Source organism: Mya arenaria, chromosome 8 (genome assembly GCF_026914265.1).
Source record: "Mya arenaria isolate MELC-2E11 chromosome 8, ASM2691426v1".
Taxonomy (NCBI): domain Eukaryota; kingdom Metazoa; phylum Mollusca; class Bivalvia; order Myida; family Myidae; genus Mya; species Mya arenaria.
In genome coordinates, this window is record NC_069129.1 from 61,614,090 (window position 1) to 61,638,707 (window position 24,618).

The window sequence follows — 24,618 nt, forward strand, 5'->3', positions numbered from 1 at the left end:
TATAAGAGCCTCGTTCTTGAAGAATGAGCCGATCGGGGTCGCCTTAAGTGTTCAGTGGGATGCCAACGCCGACGGCTTCTGGCGTCACGCATTCAGGGAAGATTTGTCACTGACCGGTATGTCGGCTAAGAACGGGTAGGTGGCTGCTTTACGTGGAAGTGTGCCTATGTCATTTGGTGTGAACTACGACGTGCCGGATACTGCAGACAACAAGTTGGATAAGTGGCACTGTACGTTATTGGTCTTTGGGTGAGTCTGATTTTCCAATGAATTGAGACAACATTATCTTCTGTTCGGAGTTTTTGATCGGACAAGGTGAAAGTGAATAGAACATAGTTTGCACATTTGCTGGTGAGGGTGGTTTAATGGTGACAGAAGGCCATGCTGCATACAGGGATTAGGGGAAGTGTATAACTAATGAATGATTCAATAACACTTGAAATTATCATCGTAATTTTATTTTATTATAGCATTTAGGAAACTGTAGATTGTAATACGTGATTCAAGCAAAAGTTACTGAACCCAATACAGATATATTTTTGCCACAATTTAGTTATTAAGTTATTTAAATGAAAGAACTAGATGCCTGTCATTTGTTGTTTAGACGTAAACACTAAGCAATTAAGTGAAGGCAAATTAAAGTTGTAAACATTGTCAAATGCGTTTGTCAATAACAAATAGGCACGAAGCAATTGCACGAAAGCACCTGCCATTAAGACGAATGCACTTGCAATTTAAAATGAGAAATGTCATAAAGCAGCATTCATTAACTGGCGGATAATCCCTTCCATAATAAGAAGCGTGCGTTTGCTGAAATGTCGTTTAATACGCGCGTTAGTTATTGCAGGTAAAGAGTGCTTATTGGTAATATTAATGATAACAAAACCACTATCCATTATAGCACAATTCTCCGTTGTTAACATACATGGATTGCATAATATTCTGTTATACCGTCCTGATGGCAAAAAAGTGACGTTCCTATTCATTATACATTTTGTGTTTGTATTTTGTCAGGTATTGTTTTCGCCTACAAGCTTTATGAAATATACGATAAAAATTTCATTCAATTTGGGAACATATGAGTAGTAAAAAAATACAGCCAATACTGGACATTCTAGCTTCCAACTTGAAAATAGAATAGTACAATGATAATTAAAACGGTATCTAAATAGTATCACCATGTCTTGCATTTGAATTCTTCATTGTTTTTTTTTTACAATATGTCTTCTGATTCTTCTGAACAAGTTGTCCAGTATGGATTTTTCGGTCAAGTTAAGTTAAAATCTTTCCATTTGTTGAAGTTTTAGACAACAGACCCGAAGTGGACATGGAAGTATTGAAAGACAACGCATATCGGGGATCAAAAATAGAGAAACAGACAGTAATCAATGTTTTCAAGTTTCATTAACACAAGGATCGGATGATTACACTTGTGGCATCTCGGAGTTCATGGCGTCCGGGTGGCTTAGGCCATCACCATATAGGTAAGACCGTCCACGTTCTCATTCTGACTCCCTGCAGCCCCGTACAGTCGGCAGTTATCTGAAATATACACACGAGATGGTTACCTTAGACCATGACCATATAGGTTAAATTACTGCCCACATTTTCCGGCTACTCACTCTAGCCGTATATAATAACCTCATTCATGTTGTATGTGCACCAGTGGATATTGTCCTGTTTGCCTAACGCGTCCCTGACTACAAGAAACAGTTATTAACTAGACCTCATGGCGTAGCGCCAGCGCCACAGTAAATGACCATACACACGAACCCGTCCACATTCTCCTCCTGCTCCTTGTCCAGTCCGGTGTAAAAGTTTGATTAGTAATGTGCCATTTGTTAACAGTATGTTTTTAAAATAAACATTATACATCGACTGTACGTAGAATAATAACCCTTTGGTGTCTCTGGAAAGAACAAGCGACTTTAGTCGAATTGCCTAGCCCTTAAAATCTACAATTTCCTCGCGGGTACGACAAATAAACCCACCTCCTATATATCATTATACGAATGATAATAAAAACAAACAGTAACGTGTCTTCATGTATACCTGTTTTTGTACACACATGTAAAATAGATGTTTTCCTTGGCAGTTTTTAAGTGACCATCGAAGTGTTTTTACACTACAGTAAAAATACATGCATGTAATAGCATATTCCCATTTGTTCGATATTGGTGCCTTTTAATATCGAAAAGATACAAAATGCAAGCGTCTTAATTCAAAGTCGGGTATATGTTAACAAGAAACATTAGCTCAATGAGCTAATTTCCGACATGGATAAAAAAACCCATAACATATCAAAACATCACAACGAGCTGGTGATCAGCTTGCTTGACATATATTATTACGAAAGTTATGCTAAGAGGAGGTACTTAATTTATTATATTAGATTTTGCTGATATAATTAGAAACAGTAGCGAACAAAAGCATGGTTGCTCCAATGATTGGGTCGACCCCCTATCTACAAGAAACCATCCAAATATCTGCCCGGCCAACGTCCAGACAATATCAGCAACTACCCATCACGAAAAGGTTTTAGACATTGATATTGAAATTGATATCTTTAATTCATATTTAAACTACCCTATGGGCAAAACAATCTCTATGGTAATCTTAAATTAAGGGCATATACATTTATGATGATATAGTCTAAATTAAAAACCTCACTACGCACTGTACAATTATTGGCTAATTTATTGAAAAATAAATATTTAAGATATCCCATGGCGACTAAAAACTTGATATCCTAAAACATGGACCTGTACTGTAAAATTGAACATTTTGCACTTATTTTCAATTCAGATGGCAGTTACAGCAAGACATGGTGAAACCATTTATATTAATAGTATCATAGATGGCAGCCACTATCAGAGATGTCGGACACATTTATATGATAAGCATCATAGATTGCTGTAACAGTCGTCAGAGCTATTGGACCCATTTATATAATTAGTATCAAAGACGGCAGAAGCAACCAGAGATGTTGGACACAAATAATAATTAATATCATAGATGGTAGTAACAGCCAGAGACGGTCAAACCATTTATATAAAATGCAGGACTTGTACCCGGGCATCCGCAAGCCGGGTACAATTTCCGTACCGATAACCCGATCCTTATCGTTATACCATCTAAAGTTTGGTGTTTTGGGGGCGTTTGACGTTATCCTCATCGTATCCTGATTTTTGAAGTAAATGGAAGGTGTTTTTTCTCCATGTACATTTCCATAGATGTCATTTCCTCATCTCTTTGCCTAAGCTCGTAACAACAGTGACGACTTCTAGTTTTTGCATATGACAAAGGACAGAAAACACTTCCAAATTGTTCTTTTGTTGTTTTTGACTTTATGGTTACTGTTATATGTCGTATTTTGTCCGATATATGCATGTGTGTTTTGAAAAGTTACTCGTGTACCCGCGGGTAGTTGACGATCTTCCGTCCTTGCCTTGTCCAAACCTAGCACCAGCCTTTTTGAAAATTCATGTTTTATCCACACATGCCTTATCTCTGCATATAAAGAATAAAAACAACCAACCATTACGTACATAAGCGGGCAAAATTTCCATCAAACTCTACAAAGACAGAACAATCTACCACCATACCGAATTCACAGACAAGGTAAATATTTATTTGATAACTACAGAAACAAGCTCAGTAGCCAAAAGGTTAATCATAAAGTCCGTTTAATGGCATAGGGTAAACGCCAAAGACATAAACACAAAAACAAAACAAAATCACAAACAAGAAACATTGAACAATAGCACAAAACTCCACAAATAGCACAGTGTATATACACTTTATAAAAACTAGGTATGTTTCTCAAAGATTGTTAGGTACCGCCTTTGAACGGTCTGCCTTAAAAATAAAAGGTTTTAGACTGACTGTGTGATCATAGATTTTCATAATAAAAAGCATCATTGAGCTAAAACTAGGAACAAATAAAGAACACACTATTAAAAATAAAAACGACATGCATAAGCAAAACATAATTTCGAAATGATTACCTATGTAAACTATTTGAAGAAAAAGACATCACATGCCGGAATATTCTTAGCCAGCAAAAGACGGTTTTAAAAGAAGAAGAAATAGGATCCTTAACATAATAAAATATTAAACCGCATGTCTAAATGCCTAACAAAAACCTTAACAAAGTGGCATAAAATGTACATGACGCCGAATCACATTAACAAACAAATACATTTGGAGTTTGCAATTTTGTTTGGGTGATTGTGTTGTTCACGTAAAACAATTCCGACCAATGCACCAAAAATGGTTTCATTGAATATATTTCAGTCAGTTTGTTTTTCCACAAAATATCATTCGTTAAGCTGGTTTTGTCAAATGCTCTGTTCATTTACTTAACATAGATCGATTCTGTCGAACGCACAAAAAAAAATAAAAATGAGTTTGACGATCTGTGGCCGGGGCAAGCCCGCAAAAAGTGAACTCTAAAACACACGTATATCTTGATATAGTATATTTTTCCTAAACAAGATACATAATGAAATAATTAATCAAGGGTTATCGTTTTCCGATTAAAGAACTTTCAATAGAGAGTCTATGTAAACGGTCATGACTTACTGTTGTTGGAGAAACATCTATGGAGGTTGCACCTCTCCCACCTCTTAGCATCACTGACCGTGTAGCACCAGGGGTTGCCTGCCCTAGAAGGGTCTCTGCAGTAATTCTTGGCATCCGTTAGCGAGCTTTCCGGCATGTTGTAATGGTCCGTTGAGTGCTCCTGAGGAAACTGGCTGTCCCAGCGTTGACAGGCTATCCCACTTTTAGTCCGCGCCCATGTACCGGAGTACTGCCAGGTGTCCACCGAGAAGCACCGATCATCGCTTGCAGCTGGGAAACAAGACGGGTTGGATTAATTACAATGATACATTGGGACGTACTGACATGTGACTAGCACTAACCATACTAGCTAACCATAATAAAACTCCATTAGACTAACAGACAAACAGAGGTGTTTTTGTCGATAACAGTGCCGTTGACAAATCTTAATATTTGAATATATCTTGTATAGTTTAGCTATTTGTTAAACATCATATATTATATGTGTTGATAAACATCTTTTGTCAATATTTCATAGAAAAATGATTCTAGAACAAGGAATGTACTTAAATGCTTATTATATAGCAACGATTCGCACTGAGGTAGTTTTTATGCTGCAGAATTTATTTTGGAACTTTACCAAAGTTTTTAAGCAAAATTTTCTCTGAGGAAATGCGTGTTTTAAAAGGTTAAAAACATCTACGAGTTTAAATATAAAGAGTGATTTTAAATTTCTATTGAATTTTCGCGATATTTAAACTTGATATCAGATACATCATTTAACGTAGCTCACACAAAAGCATTATACACTATTATTTACATTAAACGATCTGTTTGGAATTAATATAAGCTTCAGATTAGTTTAAGCCTCTTAAGCTCCCCTGCAAAAAGCAAAATAAGGCTATAACAGAGCCATGGAATCAAGGAATATATTCAGATTTTAAATCTGGTTTATCCTAACGTGGTGTTCTTAGGTCATAGCGCCAACGTATCCACGACAAGATTTATTAAACTGGGGGTTTCCCCATCTTGTGCTCTTAGGTCACAGAGTTACGGAATTAAAACTTTAATCCGGCTTATGCAAAAGTGGTGTTCTTAAGACACAGAGTCTAGGAATCCCAGACTAAATTAAAACCTTTAATCCGGCTTATGTAAAAGTGGTGTTCTTAGGACACAGAGTCTAGGAATCCAAGACTAAATTAAAAACCTTTATTCCGGCTTATGCAAAAGTGGTGTTCTTAAGACACAGAGTCTAGAAATCCAAGACTAAATTAAAACCTTTAATCCGGTTTGTGCAAAAGTGGTGTTCTTAGGACACAGAGTCTAGGAATCCAAGACTAAATTAAAACCTTTAATCCGGCTTATGCCATAGTGGTCTTCTTATGACACAGGGTCTAGGAATCCACGACTTTATTTAGACCTTACAACCGGTTAATCCCCAAGTGATGCTCTAGGGCGTTCTTTTACCGCAATTTCGAACCTTGGATTAACCAGTATTTATTTCAGAAAGTAAAACATAAATCACGAGTGTTGAAACTGATAAATAAGGAAAGAAAATATTATTGAGTGAACTAAAAAACAATAAATAACAATGCTAATTATCATATACTTTCTACAAAATTAAGAACTAGAACAATTGGGTTTTCTGAGTATCTCTATTGTTCTGATTGCACTGACAACAATTTTCGAACAGAAAATGATGTTTTTAAGGCAAAATAATGTGGTTGTTTTTCCGTTAAGTTCAATAAACATGTACAATATATTAGGTTATTGTTCGAGAGGGGGAGACCGAGAGCGCGCCAAAGTGAGACCGAGAGCGCGGGAAAACGAGACCGAGGCGAGCACAAAAGCGCGTGAGTGAGAGTGGAAGATATTTCGATATTGTATGTGTTTGTTTGTTTTTCTTTTTAACATAAAACAAAAACAGGTATAAGGTAACAAGAACCACTGCACTTACTGGAATACTTCCAGAGGAATGCCTTGCAGGCACGAAGTAGGCACTGATTGGCGCACTGGATCCGCGTGTCCGTGTGTATTTCCGCCACCGTGATCGACTGGTCCAATTTATAGTGCTCGTTTTGCAGAGCATTACCATGGAACCGGTTATTACGTGCGGCGCGAGAAAGGTCGAAAAGACCGAACCAAATAAATATAAAACAAGAATAATTCCATATGCTCGCCATCGTGCGTTTGTTTTGTCACTGAGTTAGCAAATTTTCAAACGAATATATATACTGTTAAATGAGTCAGTGCAATTTTACAATTTGACATAAATTGTCCTGTCATATCCATAATGAATGAAGCAATTCGAATTTATCTGCTAATAAGTGTTTTACACTTGCTTGAACGTTTTAAGTGAAAAACCCCGAGAAATAAATTGTATTGCGACGCATATGGCAGTTGACGTTTCCACTCTTACATCAACACCCCGCCAACCCGAGGGAAGAAAAAAGAATTTGTAGAGACATGATTGTGTAGAATGCATCAATATTTATCAACACTAAATAAACACTGCAGTAACGCTCGGGAACAGCTCGATGGACGCGCTGGCGTGTAGTCGGAAATTGCTTCATTACATCTGCTGGGCTGGGCTGTTATTCACTCTTAACTTGAGGACGATGAAGCTAATCGGTTTACTTGTTATCAATAGCTGACCAATAGAGCAAATGAAGTCAATGATGTATGACCATAAGATTGACTTAAGTTGCATATTCAATACCACTCCAGGTCCGTGCCTGTACCCATTATATCAACGTAAACAATATCTTACGTTGAATCCGATGAACCATGTGCAATATGCATCCTAACTTTTGTTAAACGAAACTATATGATAAAGTTGAATATATCTTATATGCTTAAATACTTTAATTGAGCATCTGATTTGTATTGTCTTTATCAATTACCTCATTCTTTTCATGTTGTGCAAGAGTATGAGTGAATAGATACATTGACTTGGTTTTACTTGTAAATGTTTTACCTTCAAAAGGTTGACCCTGCTTACTTGTTCCAGTTTGTTAATAATTTAATATAATCACAGTGTACTTGGAACAAAAACATAATAGCATGAATTTACCATAAGGCAGATTCGGTTCACACTGTTTACTTAAAACTACTTGTTGCGAAAGGTTTGGATAGGAATACTCTCTCAGTATTCATTTTTGCTATGTTCTCAAATTAAAATGCATATCGATCGATTAATAGATTTAATCAGTACGTAAACCCCAAGATTTTGCATTAGATTGTATTTAATTTATTCGTTTATATATTTTCTAATTTCCATACCATCTAAAATGTATCATTGGAAGCTGGTACTGATTTCAAACAGGATCAAGAGCCAGATTCGTTCCCACATCCATTCACAATGATTTGATGTGAGCGATCTAGAGTCTTAATGATGCGCTTGGAAAAACCTTACACCATACCATTTAATTTACGCCTCAACCTTCCTACCTTCAATTGCAGTTGCAAATATTTTCCGCTAAACGCAACGTCTTCGGATGTAGTCGAATCCCCAATTATCGTGTTTAAATATAAAATGAAAAATGTTTATCTTGTTATTATTGTGTCAGCAAGCCAAGAACAATACTCATGTGAAAATTACAGAAACAAGCTCAGTAGCGAAAAGTTTAAACATAAACCCTGGTTAATGGCACTGGGTAAACGCCAAAGACATAGAACACAAAAACAAAGCATCACAAACAACTTGAACATGTTGAAAAATGTTGACTAAGGACCTATTTAATGCATTGTTGTCATAAGCGTTTGAATTTAACGTTAAAAAGTGATTTAATGTATCAACTATGAAGTGATTAAAATTCCACTCGTTATTATTACGTCATATGTTGTTTTTTTCCGGTAGGGTCGAGTCGTTCGTTTTACAGAATGGATGAGAAAGATTTACTGTCAGGTTTTATTAATTAACAAAAAGTAATTTTTTAACAAAACTGGAAATATATGATAAACTGTTAGTGAAAATATATAGAGGATACGTGTTTGTTTCTGTGTAAGATCTATAATTCACCGAGTGAACACAATATATATATATCACGAGAGGCGTGGCCACGAGTGAAAAAAATTGCCTGGTGTTCTGGATGTGAAATGTTTTGCTATCTTGAACTTAAAAAGGCAATTTTCCTTTTATTATATGCCTAGAATTGGAGCTAAAAGTCATTTCGTTACACGGTTTTAGAAAAACGCGCCAATTCGTAGATGCACGTAACGTTATTTCGGAAATTATGTCGTTAGAATTGAGTCCCAGCCCTATGACTGCTGATGTTTCAAATGGAACTAAGAGCGGGCTAAAATTTCAATACAATGAAAAGTATCAATTTGATATATTCTCTGTTTAAAACAGTGAAATATCAACTTCTTTTCATATATACAACTCTATAAATCGCACTAAATCATATAATAAAAGAAGTGAACTGCATGATGTCATTATCAGGGATACAAACGCAGTTGAGCTGGTTAAAGTAGCGTGAAATCCTTCATATCCCGATAATTACATTAATCACGCAATTTATTCTTTGAATATACACTTTCACATAAATCAAAACTAGAATGCATTCCCATTGACAACGCATTTTACCTAATTTAATTGTGACCTAATTATATAACACGTTTTGCCAATAAATACCTCTCACAATTATTTTTTTATTCTATGGATTTTGGACGAAACAAATTGGAGCGAGCGAGTGAATTTGGCAAAACCATTTTTCTGGTCGTTTAATGAAAGGAGCAAGCACGGCGAAATAATGTTTTTTCACTTTATTTAGAGTGGTAAACTTGTTTCGCCTGATGACCATCAGCACTAATATTATCCACCGATTATGGAAATAAAATAATGGGCAGGTAATGGCCGATTCTGAGCGATGTCGAAGTGTCCTCCCTGCTACTGTGCTTACCGCAAATTTTCATCAAATGCATAAATCACGGATTTGTGTTTTTGTATCATTTTATTTCGGTATAGTTTGTCTTAAAACAAATGGTTATCATCGTCATGAATCAATTGACTTGTGGCGTTTAGGGTAACATAATTAACGTCCAAATGTTTCAAAGGTTCCCCGAACGCGAATAATGGTGTCTGTTACCAACCACATGCCATGGTGAACAACAAATTATTCTATGAGTAATTCGATATTGTTAAAGCTGTCAGTGTCGCTTGTTAACTATTCCGCAGCTGGAATAAAGCATGACTGCCTAAGGAATTAAATGCTATTTAAGTTTATTAGTCGCATGGCAAATATATAAAAGTCATCTGGGGAAATCTGGAAAATGATCAAACATTCCTTCTTTATATTGATGTACATGGCTTGATTTTATCTTTGAAATATACTTTTGTTTTCATTTTAAAGTTGATGAATTACTTCTGTACTGCAAAGGGCCTCTGGATGAAATTTAAAGGACACAGACTTTCATGCCATATAATTATTTAGAAACTTTGACTAAAATCGGTTGCACAAAGAAATAACGTCTCTGTTTACTAGTAGAAAAAACAACAACATTATTTGCCTCCTCGCTCATGTGGATGCATATTGGTTTGCCTTCACCGTATGTCCATCCATCTGTATATCCTTGTGTCTTTCTTTAGTTTGTCGAAACTTGTGCTATATAACCACTGGTCGAAGTATAATTACACTGGAAAGGAATGATTGGTACCAAGCCATGTTGTGTATATTTTCTGAACGTTCAGTTCAAACTATTTTACAATGAGTTATTGATCAATAGGTAGTTATTTGAAAGAGATTCAAACCTGACTGTTGACACCTCCAAAACACTTGGCCGAAATCGGATGAAACGCAATGCTTACACAGATTTGCGGGTGCTATTCTAACCATCATGGAATCTGACATTACGAAAGCCCTTGTCATATTAAGTGGATGTATGGAAAGTGCAAGGCAGTTATGAAATCACATGTGCATAATTATAAGTATTTGTTTGGTTGATTCTCATTCATGTGGAACCAATGGTTGATCCTGAATAAGCAACATTTGACGTGAAAATAATTCCCAGCTATAAAGCATGAATTACGAACTACATAATATATGATCAAGTTGATTTAAACTAAACTAAAGTTTAAATAAAATTATTAATAGTTACTGCTCTTACTAGAAAACATTTAACGTCTAATCTCTGAAATGTATCGATACTTATACATCTCTCCCTATAAAAATTAGATGTTTAGGGATTTTCCCAAATAGTATGTGCTTTAAAGCTTTACTCAGAACATATTCCCATTGTAGCTGTACTACTGATCTATAATTGCTCGATCAATATGTTTTGGACAATTTGGAGCCAATACCTTCAGAGTTTAAGAGAAAGATATGCGACGAGCATTCAAACACAAAGAGTGCAAGAAGAAGAAAAAACAATGGAAACAGCAGTGATCATCAAAGAAGAAAGTTTCCAAAAGGCCAATTGTTCAAATATAGACATTTTGGTGAGTGTTTTTGTTGGGGGAGATGCTGTTGCCAAAAATATATAAATAAATGTGTTAATATTAAGCGCGGAAACAGGGTCGACTCCCGAGTGGTTAGCAGTATGTCTAACCATTTTTCTTAACGAGGAACTCGCTTGTTGAGAGGCATATCATACAAAATGAAATAACTGTGCATTAAAAAAATCGTACTTTAAGTGTCGCGTTAAGAAATTGACCAACGAGACACATTGAAGCGTTGTCAATTTCCCGATGCAAGGATTGACCATAAGAGGATCTACATTGAGTGTTACGGAGAGATACCATAAGTACGACAAGTATGGTACACGACTTCGTGTAATTAAAACCTCCTTGTTTATTGGGTTTACTGGCCAAATGTCAGAAGAGACTATGCCATGGCGCCTTGTCCGTCCGTCTATCCATCCGTAATGAGTTGCTCGTGAGCGCCATTTTATCTTTATTTGCTATCGGACGTGTTCCAAACTTAAACAATTATTATAGCTAGATATCCATATTAGCGCGTTTCTTTTCGAAAACAGCCAGATCCTTACAAGATAATGCAATCATTTATTATACGATGTTTAAAAAAAGCTTTTACAGTTGGAAAATATCAATGAGTTCCTTTGAAATCAGCCAGATCCGTACAGGCTCTTATAGCCATTGAAGTAGTCAAAAGTGCAATTATTAAGCTAGTGATCATGACAATAGATCCTTCAATTATAATCCGATATTTACAGAACTAATACAGAGGTAAGATATAATTAAAAATATGCTTCTTCCGAAATCCAGTCAGATCCGTCCATGCATGTCTGGAATTTACCCCTTTAAAATTTGGAAATTTGTCATAATTGAATTTTTGAACACAATAGCAAAAATTATTATCCGATGTTCTCTAAACTGTTACACTAGCCAGATAAGAGATGGACTCCTTTCGAAAACAAACCATTATCCATAAATGACTGGATTGTGACCATTTAAATTTAAAACTGGCAAACAGCTTTTATTTAACTTTTGAACACAATAGCGACTTCATGTACTTTCCGAAATTTACCAAACATATACAGTGATTAGATATCTGTGTGATATCGGTTATTTCCTGAACCAGCCAAATATGTCCATGCATGACTGGATTATTACCCTTAAAATACTCACAATAGCAATAATTGACCGTGTGGCCACATGAGATCCTATTTTTACTATCTAATGTTTAGCAATTTAGATAGTAGTTAGATATTTATCAGAGCTTGGTTTATAACTAGAATGATCCGACCAAGCATGACTGGAATATGGCCCTAGAAATTTACATAATCGCTGTTATTGAACTTGTGAACACAAAAACATCTTCATTTACTATCCTATCTTCGCAAAACTTAAAAATAAGTTACCGATACCGATAAGATACCGATCCATGCGAGCTTGGCTCCTTTCTTAAATCAGCAAGATATACCCATAAATGACTGGATTGAAATTGTTAGAATTGCTGTAATAGAGGATGCTATCTGAAAATTCTACTGAAATTCTAATTTAACACTGTCCTCTATTTATTTGCTTTAAGCTATGGTTTCATAGTCATTTTCTCAGTTAAGATAAGTAAATGTTAAATTTGATATTTCTTTATATTTTACGCAAGTCAAAAACACATATAGGTTAAATCAGTTTAATATTTAATAACTTAAATCTTAATTGATATAAATCTGCATTGCATACCACAGAAAGTGACTAGCAAAGCTTCTCTTACCATGATGAGTTTCTGACTATAAAAAGAATCAGGCAGTTAAAATTGCAGCCGACAAGTACCAGATCTTACATTCAATTAACATCACACACCTCCCTCTGATTATCATACCCCCCTCCAAATAATAATTATAAAATATATGAATAAATAATAATAATCAAAGAAGCAGTTGGATGTGTCGCTTTGGACATGTATGTCGGTCAGACTGTGTGCTAAACGTGTGTTCAATCATCAAGGTGAGGTCTGGCCTAAATCTTTGTAGGCAAGTTCCCGGGGACCCCTTTTGACGTCACAGTGACATAAACAATGACAGATAATAATAAAAGAACGCTTGGCCCGGTTGTTCTCAAAAACAGAAGGTCCTGACAAGTAAACAATCATGCACCTATCGATTTTGAGTTCAGCATATCCAAAATTCACTGCAAAATTAACCAAAGACACCAGACTTGTAACTAAATCTAGTATGAAGGATGAATTATAACGATCGTGGGAAGTAGATATACTCTATTTATTTTGAGGCATGGTCCAGTCTACCTGGAGAAGCCATCATTTTAATAAATCGCTGCATGAATTTTCTCATGGTATACGTATTGGTTATGAAAGGCCTTTTGACCTAAAACAAAAGTGTGGCCTCATGGCATACATAATAGTATGTGTCGCGTCATGTTACCTATGTATTATATTATGCATGCTAGTTAGCGTTGAACTATATTCTAACGTCGTGCTTGATGTTAACACTACGTCAGAACCGTAGCTTGTAATTGAGGCTAGTTATCTGTGTGTTTGGTACATATAAAGTCATTTAAAACGGAGTTAACTAGCTGCATAAGTGTACCTTTTATTCAATATTAAAACATATTTCAATGCAAGGTTATTGCTGGTGGTATGTCGATGCATAATTAAGCCTTTCTGTAAAGAATTCGCGAAATCATATTAAAATAGCACAAGTCATCACCAGGATTAGAAAATATTAATTGTACGTGGAGATAATTTGGTATGATAATTGATTTGGCAATTGCAGAATCCATATTCAAAATAGACTGGGCTCTTAATAGAGTTGGCTATTATGATTCTAATTATAGGTCACCAACATTTGAAACGCCCTTACTTTCAATAAAGTATAGTACATTTCATTAGTAATGGCGACATTTGCTGTAGACAGCTTATTTAGAAGTGTTACGTTAAATATTGAGTGGGATAAGTCTAAATGTAGGCACATTAAACACAAATGTTGCGCTACAACTACCAGCCCCGCCCAGGTTTCACGCTTCCCCTGCTAGGACATGCTTACAGAAAGGAACCCCCCACTGAATTATCTTTTAATCCTCGTTGCATTACTTGTTACATCGGTTTCCATGATATTAAAGCCACACTGCTGCGTGTTCTCGTGTCTCATAAAAGTCTATTCCACATTAAAAAAGGTTTCTTATTAGATATACATGTATAATGTTTCAGTTACCAGAGTTCTATAGTTAAACAAACAACTGCATAAGGAGTTAAAGGGAGCTTCAGTACACAAACTACAGAAGCGCGCGAACAATACATATATAAAGCACATACACAATTTTATATGACAAATAATTACTAAATAAGTAAATTTGATCAGCGCATTACAATGTTAACACAAATATAAACAATAAAAAATAATAAAAAATGCATTTGTTGATAAAATATTGATAAAATGTAAACTAAGCGTCATCGACATCAGAGGATAAAAGTAAGTAACACTATTAACGGTATCTAGAAAAGTGGGATTGGGTGGGAGGCTAATTTGAATATATTGCAAACCTCCAGTCTGATAAGCACGCATGTGACTGGCATGAAGTGAGGAATTGGCTCCAAGAAAACACAAAAGAGGTCACATGACCAGAATGTGTGAAAAAGGGGCACCAGCAGTAGTTTGTCTTAATTCAATTTGGTAGCTAAATTAAACTTAAACAAACAACTGCATAAGGGGTTAAAAGGAGTTTTATCACATACACTAAACTATTGCTTAAAACTACAGAAGCGCGCGAACAATACAGTATTGTATAAAGCACATACAAAATATTATATGGCAAACAAGTACATAATATAATCAGCGCATTCCAATTTTAACACAAATAAAAACTTAATTATTCAAATTACATTTGTTGTTAAAATATAAATTAACAGTCCAATACCGCTAAGAAGTAGTAAGTAGAAAAGGATTACTTTTAGTTTTTTATAGAGCTTTGTATTTTCTTTACAATATAAATACTAGTTTGAGCATTATTGTAAATATAGTACTGGTAGCACGAAGAGTTCCAATCACCAAGTGTCTGTCCATATGGCATCTGGAGAAAGACCATACGGTAGCCATAAGTTGCACCACCTTGTCGAAAACTATGGGTTGCAATATCAGTGGCGTTGGTACCCGTTCGGAACAGGCAGTGTCTAATCTTGCTATGAAACACTCCACTGATTATGGGTTTTATGGTCACCTTAAATTTAGATGACGAAGCCGGATTGTCTGGGTAAGCGGTCGAGCTCATTTTGTAGCAATACAAATTTCGGAACATTTCGGAAAAAACTTCGATTCCATCACATTTCAACTTTGGTGACCGCTTTTCAAGTATTCAGCATGCAATGCTCAGGACTCATTATTGCAATTTGAAAGCACATCTTTACTCCAAAGTCATTATTGAGGATGCGGTGAAGTGGATACAACCGCATACTTCACTCAGGAATAGATTAACTATGGCGAACACAAATAAATTATGGTCGAAAATGAATAAATCTACAATCAATTGTTTGACAATTTATGTTTCATTACACACAGAATATAATCGTTTTTCACTGGATGTCATAAATTCATACGATTGTTTATAGTAAGGAAAAGGGCTCCATACACGCCTTTGGCTTCCCTTGAATCCAGTACGTTCATATGTTTGTTCTACATACAAAACATGTTTAAATCAACGAAACACAAATTAACATATAAATTTATCATAAAGTCGATTTTATAAAATATATTATCATTCAAATACTGACATTAAGCATGGTCCGAAAGAAAGGTACAGAATGTCCGAGTTTGCGCGCCATAAGAAGCGTGCGTAAATGCGTTGTTAACATACATGGATTGCATAATTTTCTGTTATAGCGTCCTGAATGCAACAAAAATGACGATCCTATTCATTATACATTTTCGTTTGTAATGTGTTAGATATTGCTTTCGCATACAAGCTTTATGAAATATACAATCAAATTTCATTCAATTTGGAAACGTTTGAGTGGTTAAGAATAACATCCAATACTGAACATTCTGGCTTCTAACATAAATATAGAACTGTACATGAGGTAATAATAGTTGAAATTCTATTTACATAGTATCGTCATGTCTTTCTTTTGAATTATTCATTGTTTTGTTACAATATGTCTTCCGATTCTTTTGAACAAGTTGTCCAATAGGGATATTGCGCTCAAATTAAGTTTAAATCTTTCCATTTGTCGAGTTAAAGGCAAAATACCTTATGTGGAAAAGAAAGTATTAAGAGAGAACGCATATCAGGGAGTAAAAATAGAAAACGAGAGATAGAAATCCGCAAGTTTTATTATCCCAAGGATCGTTACACTTGTAGCATCTCGAAGTTCATAGCGTCCCGATGGTTCAGGCCATCACCATATAGGTAAGACCGTCCACGTTCTCCTGATGTCCCCCTGCGACTCCGTACAGTCGGCAATTATCTGAAATATACACATGAGAGGGTGATATGGGCCTCAGACCATGGCTATATAGGTTAAACTGTCCACATCTTCTGGTTGTCCTCCTACACACAGGAGGACCACAAGCTACTCACACTGGCCGTAGATACCTCATGCATGTTGTATGTGAACCAATGGATCTGGTCCTGCTGGCATCACGCGTCTCTGTATACAAGAAACAGTTATTAATTAGATCTCATGGCGTATTGCGCGGGCCACAATAAATGACAATATACGCGAAACCGTCTACATTCTCCACCTGCCTCTTGTTCGGTCCGTGTTACATTGACCTTTGAACCCGTTAAAAGTCGACCCTAAACACCTTTCATCATTAAAGTTTGATAAAAGCAATCTTTGAAACTGTCCTGCGTAAAAATTTGGTTAGGAATGTGGTCATTTGTTAACGGTATTATTTTAACATAAATATCAGACATCAACTGTCCGCAGAAGAATTACCCTTCGGTGTCTTTGGAAAGAACCAGCGAAGTCTGCAGTCTAACTGCCTAGCTCCTATACACCCAATGCCGAGCCCTTAAATCACAACTTCCTGTTGGTACGAAAAATAAACTAAAAATTTGTTATATTTTTTTATATTAAATGAACGAACCTAACAATAAGCAGAAACGTTACTTAATTTATAAATGTCTATATAACTACATGTAAAAAAGATGTGTACATTTCCTCGGCAGTTTTAAAGTGGCTATCGTAGTGGTTTAACACTACTGTAAAAATATGCATGGAAACATATTCCAATCTGTTTAACATTGATGTCTTTGAACATCTTAAACATATAAGAATGTTTATTCAAAGTCGGGTATATGTTACAAAGAAACATAAGCTCAATCAGATATTTTCCGACGTGAATAACAGACATACGTAATGTATCGAAATATAGCATGACTGAAACCTGCAAATGAAAACATACGCATAGTTTTAAAGGAAAAATATTGGAACAAGTGATAACAAAAAGTGGTCGACCACCTATTTATAAGAAACCATCCAAATCTCTGCCCGGCCACCGTCCAGACAATATCAGCACTCACCCATCATGAAAAGGTTTTAGCCATTGTTATTAAATTTGATATGTTTAATTCATATTCAAAATGTCCTATGGGCAAAAATCATCTCTATGGTTAATAATAAATAAAGGACATATTGATGATGCTATGGACTCAATTAAAAATAAACTCACTACGGACTATACTATAATTGGCTAATTGATTGAAAAATTAATAATTAGAATGTCCCATGACGACTAAAAACTGGCTAGTCTTAAACAATAAAACTGTTCTGTAAAAAGTAAATAATTGGCTCTTATTTTAATTCAGTACCGAAGTTAAATTTTTGCATCACTACTTTTATTGCACCTATAATTGGTATAATATATGGCAGTCACAGCCAGAGATGTTTGACCCATTGATATAATTAATAGTAGTAACAGGCAGAGACGCTGTACACATTTATATAATTGGCATCATGTATGGCCTTAACAACCAGGGATGATGGACACTTTTATAAGAATATTATCATTGATGGCAGTCACAACCAGGGATGATGGACACCTTTATTTGAATATTATCATTGATGGCAGTCACAACCAGGGATGATGGACACCTTTATAAGAATATTATCATTGATGGTAGTCACAACCAGGGATGATGGACACCTTTATTTGAATAGTATCATTGATGGCAGTCACAGTCGGAGATGATGGACACCTTTTTTGGAATAGTTTCAACTGTTAAATGGTGTGTGTTGTCCGATATATACATGTATAAATTGAATAGGTACTCAAGTAACAGCGGGTAAATGACGGGTTACCATGTCAAACATTTCTACCGTTCCTGTCTTATTCCAACCTGGCACCAACCTTTATTTCAAAAATTCATGTTTAAATTCAAGCGTTTTTCAGAAATGGAAAAGGAAACTTTAATTCCATAAACAATAAATATACATTAAGCGTCTTAAAGACTGGAAGCGAAAACGTTCAAAGTTACATTAAGTGGCATTAAGATAATTGTAGTTTGAACGCTTTGCTTAAAACCCTCAATAGACAGTGTTTTTGCAGAAATACAAATGTGAGTGTATTGTGTGTAAAATAATCCCCACTTTCATAGATCGCCAAACTCCTCACCAACTTTGCGTTGCCAGACAATTTCCCAAAACTATCATTAGGTAGGCGGATAAATATAGCAATCGATTCTGTCGAATGAACAAAAACAATCCAAAACGAGTTTGACCATTTGCGGCCAAGGCATGCCCGCCAAAATTTAATTCGAAAACACACGTGTATTTTAATTTTATACATTTTGTTATAAAACAAAATACATCATGAAATAAATAATCAATGATGGTCGTCATCTGATTTAAGTATTATCAACTACTGGGTATCGAGATTTCCGTGGAGTTTTATACGTATCCCATAACTTACTGTCATTGAAGAAGCATTTATAGAGGTTGCACGTTTCCCACCTCACATCGCCTCTGACAGTGTAGCACCAGGGGTAGCCTGACTTAGTAACGTCCCTGCAGTAATTTTGGGCTGCCGTCAGCGAGCTATCCGGGATGTAGTAAGGGTTCCAGGAGTGACCGTGGGGAAACTGGCTGTCCCAGCGCTGACAGGCTATTCCGCCCTTAGTCCGCGCCCATGTACCGGAGTACTGCCAGTAATCCGCCGAAAAACACCGGTCGTCGCTTACAGCTGGGAAACAAGACGGGTTTGAAAAATAAAAATAATACTTTCGGATAATTTGACATGTGTGTAGCACTAAACATAATTATTATCTAACCATATTAGACCTTAATTAGACAAACAGACGGACAAAGGTGTATTTGTTGGAAACAGAGCAGTTCCAACACAAATCTTGTTATCTAAATATATTTTTATATTGTATATATTTTTTTATTATATAACTATTTTAAAAACGTCATTTCTCATATCATGTGATGATAAAAACCTTTGTCAATATTTAATAGAAAAACAATTATAGTGCAAGGAATGTACTTAACTACTCTTTGAAAAATAACTAGTTGTACTGAATTACATTTTCTGCTGTAAAATTCATTTTACATTACCAAAACTTTTAAGCAACATATTTGGTGAGAGAATATGTGTTTGACAAGGTTAAAAACATCTAGAAATTTGAATTGTTGAGAGAGTGCAAATCTGTTTGAATTGAGCGAGTGCGATTTGACTTGCATTTTCGCGATAGTTGAGCTTGATATCGGATTCATAATTCAACGTACCTCACACAAAGGGTCAAACATTTTTATTAAACGAACCGTTTTGAACTTACACTAGCTTAAGATTAGTTCAAGTGGTTCATTGATAGGTCGAAGGCGTGAAGCTTATGATGGACAAATAGTTGCATTGGCTTTTATACCTGTGAGATACATTTTACGATCGTCTGTTGCGTTGGTGTTGTGTGTGCTGACTAAGTGTTTGTGTTTGATGTATTTGGCGTGGTTTTCTGTCCGTGTCGCCCGGTCCTTGAGAAGTTTTATTAATTTACACTAAGGCCGTTAACTCAAACAAATTAAATGATAAACAAAACAAATAGGATTATGGTAAAAATAACATATGCACTTACTCGAATATTTCCAGAGGAATGCAGTGCAGGCGCGGAGACGGCACTGGTTGGCGCACTGGATCCGCGTGTCTGTATGTATTTCCGCCACCAAGGTCGACCGGTCAAAACTATAGAGCTCGTTTGGCAGAGCATTACCATGGAAACGGTTCTTACGCACGGCGCGAGAATGGTCGAACAGAAGGAACAAAATAAATATAAAACAAGAATATTTCCATAAAGTTGCCATTTTACGGATTATTGTCCCTGACTGTTTTTAAAAAGAGCAGCCACACACATCAATATATTAAACCAGCCTGACGAATGATGTGGAGCTCGGCAGTGCAATTTCTTATCGCCAATTAAAAATGCTGCGACTTTTTAAAAGCGATCAACACGAAACTATGCACGTTGTCTTAGACAACGATTCCAACGAAATAAAGCTAAATAAGGCAGTACAATTATAAACTATCAATTTAAAATGCTGCGACGTCGTTAAATCAACGCTTTGTAAAAAGTTTCCTGTAATTTCCATAATAAATGAAGCAATTCAAAATTATCTAATAATGTTTTGACGATGAACCGTACGGATAATGCAAATCAATCAGCACACTTGAACTTTACCACCATAGCTTGAAGTCGTTGTAATTCTCTAATTTATCGCTTGAATGTTTAAAGTGAAAAACAAAACGAGAAATAGATTATCTTTCGATGTATTAAAGCGTTGGCATATCGAATAAATACCCCGCCGCCTCGACGGAAGTTAAATCAATATGTATAAACATGTGTAGCCTTCATCAACACTGATTATTTAAAACACAATAAACACTGCAGTAAAGCTAGGGAACAGCTCGCTTGACGTGCTGGTGTAGAATCGGTAATTGCTTCACCACACCTCCTGCCCGTGCCTGCAACCATTATATAAACGTAAACAATAGTTTGCATTAAATTTTATGGTCCGTGAGAAATATTCCTTCTTACTTTTGTTAAACTGGACTATCTGTTCTTTAAATATATGATTTGAGTTTGGTTATTTTTCACCAAGCCGGACAAGTGGGGTTTTCTCCGGGTACTCCGGTTTCCCCCACAACACAAGACCACACTCTCGCGTAAAATCAACCCAACGAGAGTGACTAAGTATAAGCTATCATAGCTTTCTTCACAATCGTTGTAAAATATATAGAGAGAATACTAGGTTAGTGCCGTGGATGGAGAAAGTTTATCTGGCAAGGCGGGTCAAACTTATACAATAGCTAGATACCCATATGAGCGCGTTTCTTTTCGAAAACAAGCCTGTTTACCAATTTAGATAGTAGTCAGATATTTATCAGAGCTTTGTTGAAAACTAGTTTGATCCGACCTGGATTATGGCCCTTCAAATTTGCAAGATTGCTGTTTTTGAGATCTTGAACAACATAACATCATTGTTTATTATCCCATCTTCGCAAAACTTATTTATAAGTTATACATCCGTGAGAGCTTGGCTCCTGTCTTAAATCAGCAAGACATGCCATTACATGGTTGGATGAAATTGTCAGGATTGCTATAATAGAAGATGTTATGTGGTCTCTACTTAAATTATAGTATTCTCAATTGTCTTCTATATATTTTCTTTAAGCTATGATTCTATGACATGTATCATAGTCATTTATTATTTAAGATAAGTTAATTGGGAGGAGCCAGCTTTTTCATTAATCGGCGCATGGCGCATGATTTTTTTTATTGATTCCGAATTGGGTGCTCACAGTTCCGCCAATAATTGGTTACATTATAGTATGGGTCATGTCATGTCATATTTATATTATGTTATGCATGCTAATTATGAACAGCATTATACTATCGTGCTTGAATTTTACCCTTCATCAGAGCCATAGCTTGTTTTTGATTGTAGTTATCTGTGTGTTTGGTAGATGTAGGTCAGAGATAACAGAGTTAACTAGCTGCATTTCTTTACATTATATTCAATATTGAAACATGTTTCAAAGCCCTAAATGTCAGGACATTGGTGGTGGAAAGTCAAACGCAATCGTTCTCATTTTACGGTCAAGGCGTACATAAACACACGAGCAGATATTTCTTTGTGATTCAGTGAAGGATTATCATGTTCATACTTTTTAAAGGTAATTCATACATAACAAACCGTTTCTGTAAAGAATGCGCTGCAGAATATTAAAAGAGAACAGGCCGTCACCAGGCATAGTAAATTGTACGTCGTGATATTTTTGTATGATATTAGATTTGGCAGTTCTAGAAATCCTTTTGAAATTAGAGTCGGCTCTAAATAGAGTTAGTTATGAAGAGTATGATTATAGGTTACAAGCATTTTAAACGCTTTTACTTTCAATAAAGTTTTGAACATTTCATTATAAATATTGACCTTTAGTCATAAAATGAAGCTTAAATGACCAATATATTTATGTTGTTATGTTTTGTAACGTATATCATAATTTATTATAGATATACTATCAGTTACTTCAGATGAAGATGATTATAAAAACTGAACCATATGTAAACTATTTTAAACTTACATAGACTTACATCATCATCATCATCATCATCATCATCATCATATTCTGCTCATTTTAAAAGACTTTGAAATGATGTGTATAATATGGTGTATTCGAAAACGGATGACTCCTAAACGGAAGCATGTTGGAAATGTTATATGCAAGTGTAAAGGCAATAGAAAAGATCATTAAGGGGAGATAACAATGCAGCAAAAGGTCAGACTTTCTATTTATTTCCTCGGAAGTTTCAGACTAATATTTAACGCAATATTTCTTTGAATTAATCAAGAATTTAAAGGAGGTTTATTTGCAAGAACGGTTCAAATAAATATAGTAAATTTTGCAGTGGACTATTTCACATCGTCCTTTACTTATGTCCCACGTATCGTAAAATTACTTTCAAACGCTTCCGAGTATGGCTTGACGACATTAACTTAAATAACATCGAAGTTAAAGGCAGTCAACTTCACACAAAGCGCCCTTGTGATACCATTCTTGCGCAGTGCACAAGTTCACACTGCTATCTATAAATGTTCAATGTTCCATTCATTAATCTTCAAGTCATGCGTTGTACAAACCTCTTGAAAAGGAATTAAAAGTACAAAATGATCAAGAATTACAATCCTGCACTGCGTACAATTTCACATTGCCAACAGCAAGAACAACAATACCAAGCCTTGTCACAGGATTATTCTTGCTTATTCAGGACTATACTATAATCACGAGGACAACCCCTGAATATGCCGATGCAAACTCCCCAGCTATAAAAGTCACATGTGATTCATCATGTGCATTATCATTATGAGGAAAGCAAAGTGCAATAACTTTTTGAATAGTACACCAATCAAGACCTGATCACGACATGAATCACTAGGCTTAATCTTATTTAGTCATTTTTGAGGTTTAATTTAGATCAGCTGTCTTCGTATACACACTATATTGTGACATAAGAAAAAGCAAATACATTAAATTGTCAAAACAACAATAAAACAAGAATGGACACTCGCAGCGAACCTGCCAACAATGCATACCAAACATTTTTGCGGCTTTCAATCCCAATCCGGTCTGGAATTTAAGAGTTAAAGTGTGCGCAAGATTAGGTCAGCAGAAAAACAAACCTAACCAAAACCAAAGCCAACAATTATGTTATATTTTAAAATATATCTTGTGGTGCAGCATTTTTTATTGCAGTTACGATACATTGCACAAACAATTTCAGATATGATGTTGATTTTTTTACGTATGTTGCAAGACTGAATATTTAGTTACATATAATGCTTTTGTTTATAACAAATTGTGCAATCTTACATGTGATGCATCTTATATATGGTTTCGTAACAGAGTGAATAAACAGCAATTGTGATATTCCCGACTTACCATGTCGGTGGAGGCGTACCTTCCGTCCTCCCCCATTATGACGGGCCTGGTTGCCCTGGTAGCTGGCCTCCTCTCCTTCTGGCTGCTTAGGGGCATGCACTATAACTACCCGCCCCGCCCAGGCATCGCGCTCCCCTTGCTGGGACATGCTTATAGTAAGGACCCCCCCCCCCTCTTAAATACCATTTTTAATCCTCTTTGAACATTTAAAAAAAGTTTCTTATTATGATATTTCAGTTACAGGATTCCTAAAGATATATTTATTCAGCAATGTTCGATACTTAATTTTAGCAATTCAGATATCATGTACTTATTTTTGTATGAAATCATTCATATTTTGCTCCGGCCTACGGCACCTTTGATATTTTTCGTCATAATCGAGTTTTGAATTTTTAAATATTTTTATCATAAAGGTTTACTATTTGACCACATCCCTAACCCACCTATCGCATGTGTATTTGTCTCACTCAGTACGACTCTTTTATTTCAGAAATAACTTTAAATGACTTTTACTTGCAAACGTTTGAATGGGTTTACGGGCCATTTTGACCGTCCATCTTGGTGAGTGAATGTTATCTATGATATACCTACACAGCTCTTCTATTTGTTTTATTTATTCTTTTTCAAACAAAGGTCATATATAACACATGTATTGACATGTAAAAATTAAATATAACGGCGATACTGATTCGACATTTAAGACCTTGGGTT

The 24,618-nt window shown here is 35.6% G+C and overlaps 1 protein-coding gene and 2 long non-coding RNA genes across 3 annotated transcripts; 1 reads left to right on the plus strand and 2 right to left on the minus strand.

Annotated features, from left to right (window-relative positions):
• Nucleotides 1-442: 442 nt before the first annotated feature.
• Nucleotides 443-6,746, minus strand: LOC128244430 (plasminogen-like). The gene is made up of 3 exons (XM_052962438.1): nucleotides 6,521-6,746; nucleotides 4,585-4,854; nucleotides 443-1,542 (listed from the first exon to the last, which is right to left on the minus strand). Exons 1-3 carry the CDS (start codon nucleotides 6,744-6,746, stop codon nucleotides 1,466-1,468), a joined length of 573 nt encoding a protein of 190 aa, XP_052818398.1. The 3' UTR covers nucleotides 443-1,465.
• A 9,541-nt stretch (nucleotides 6,747-16,287) lies between these two features.
• On the minus strand, nucleotides 16,288-20,186 carry LOC128243553 (uncharacterized). The gene is made up of 3 exons (XR_008262852.1): nucleotides 20,048-20,186; nucleotides 18,889-19,158; nucleotides 16,288-16,439 (listed from the first exon to the last, which is right to left on the minus strand). It is a non-coding gene; the product is annotated as an uncharacterized LOC128243553 (long non-coding RNA).
• Nucleotides 20,187-22,020: 1,834 nt separating this feature from the next.
• LOC128245053 (uncharacterized) lies at nucleotides 22,021-24,438 on the plus strand. The gene is made up of 3 exons (XR_008263043.1): nucleotides 22,021-22,143; nucleotides 23,872-24,062; nucleotides 24,398-24,438. It is a non-coding gene; the product is annotated as an uncharacterized LOC128245053 (long non-coding RNA).
• Nucleotides 24,439-24,618: the final 180 nt, after the last annotated feature.

Coding starts and splice junctions, on each gene's coding strand:
- LOC128244430 (XM_052962438.1), bottom strand. CDS start 6,746: ATGGCGAGCATATGGAATTATTCTTGTTTTATATTTATTTGGTTCGGT. Junction 4,855..6,520: donor ATTCCTCTGGAAGTATTCCA/GTAAGTGCAGTG, acceptor CTTGTTTCCCAG/CTGCAAGCGATGATCGGTGC. Junction 1,543..4,584: donor TAGATGTTTCTCCAACAACA/GTAAGTCATGAC, acceptor TGTATATTTCAG/ATAACTGCCGACTGTACGGG.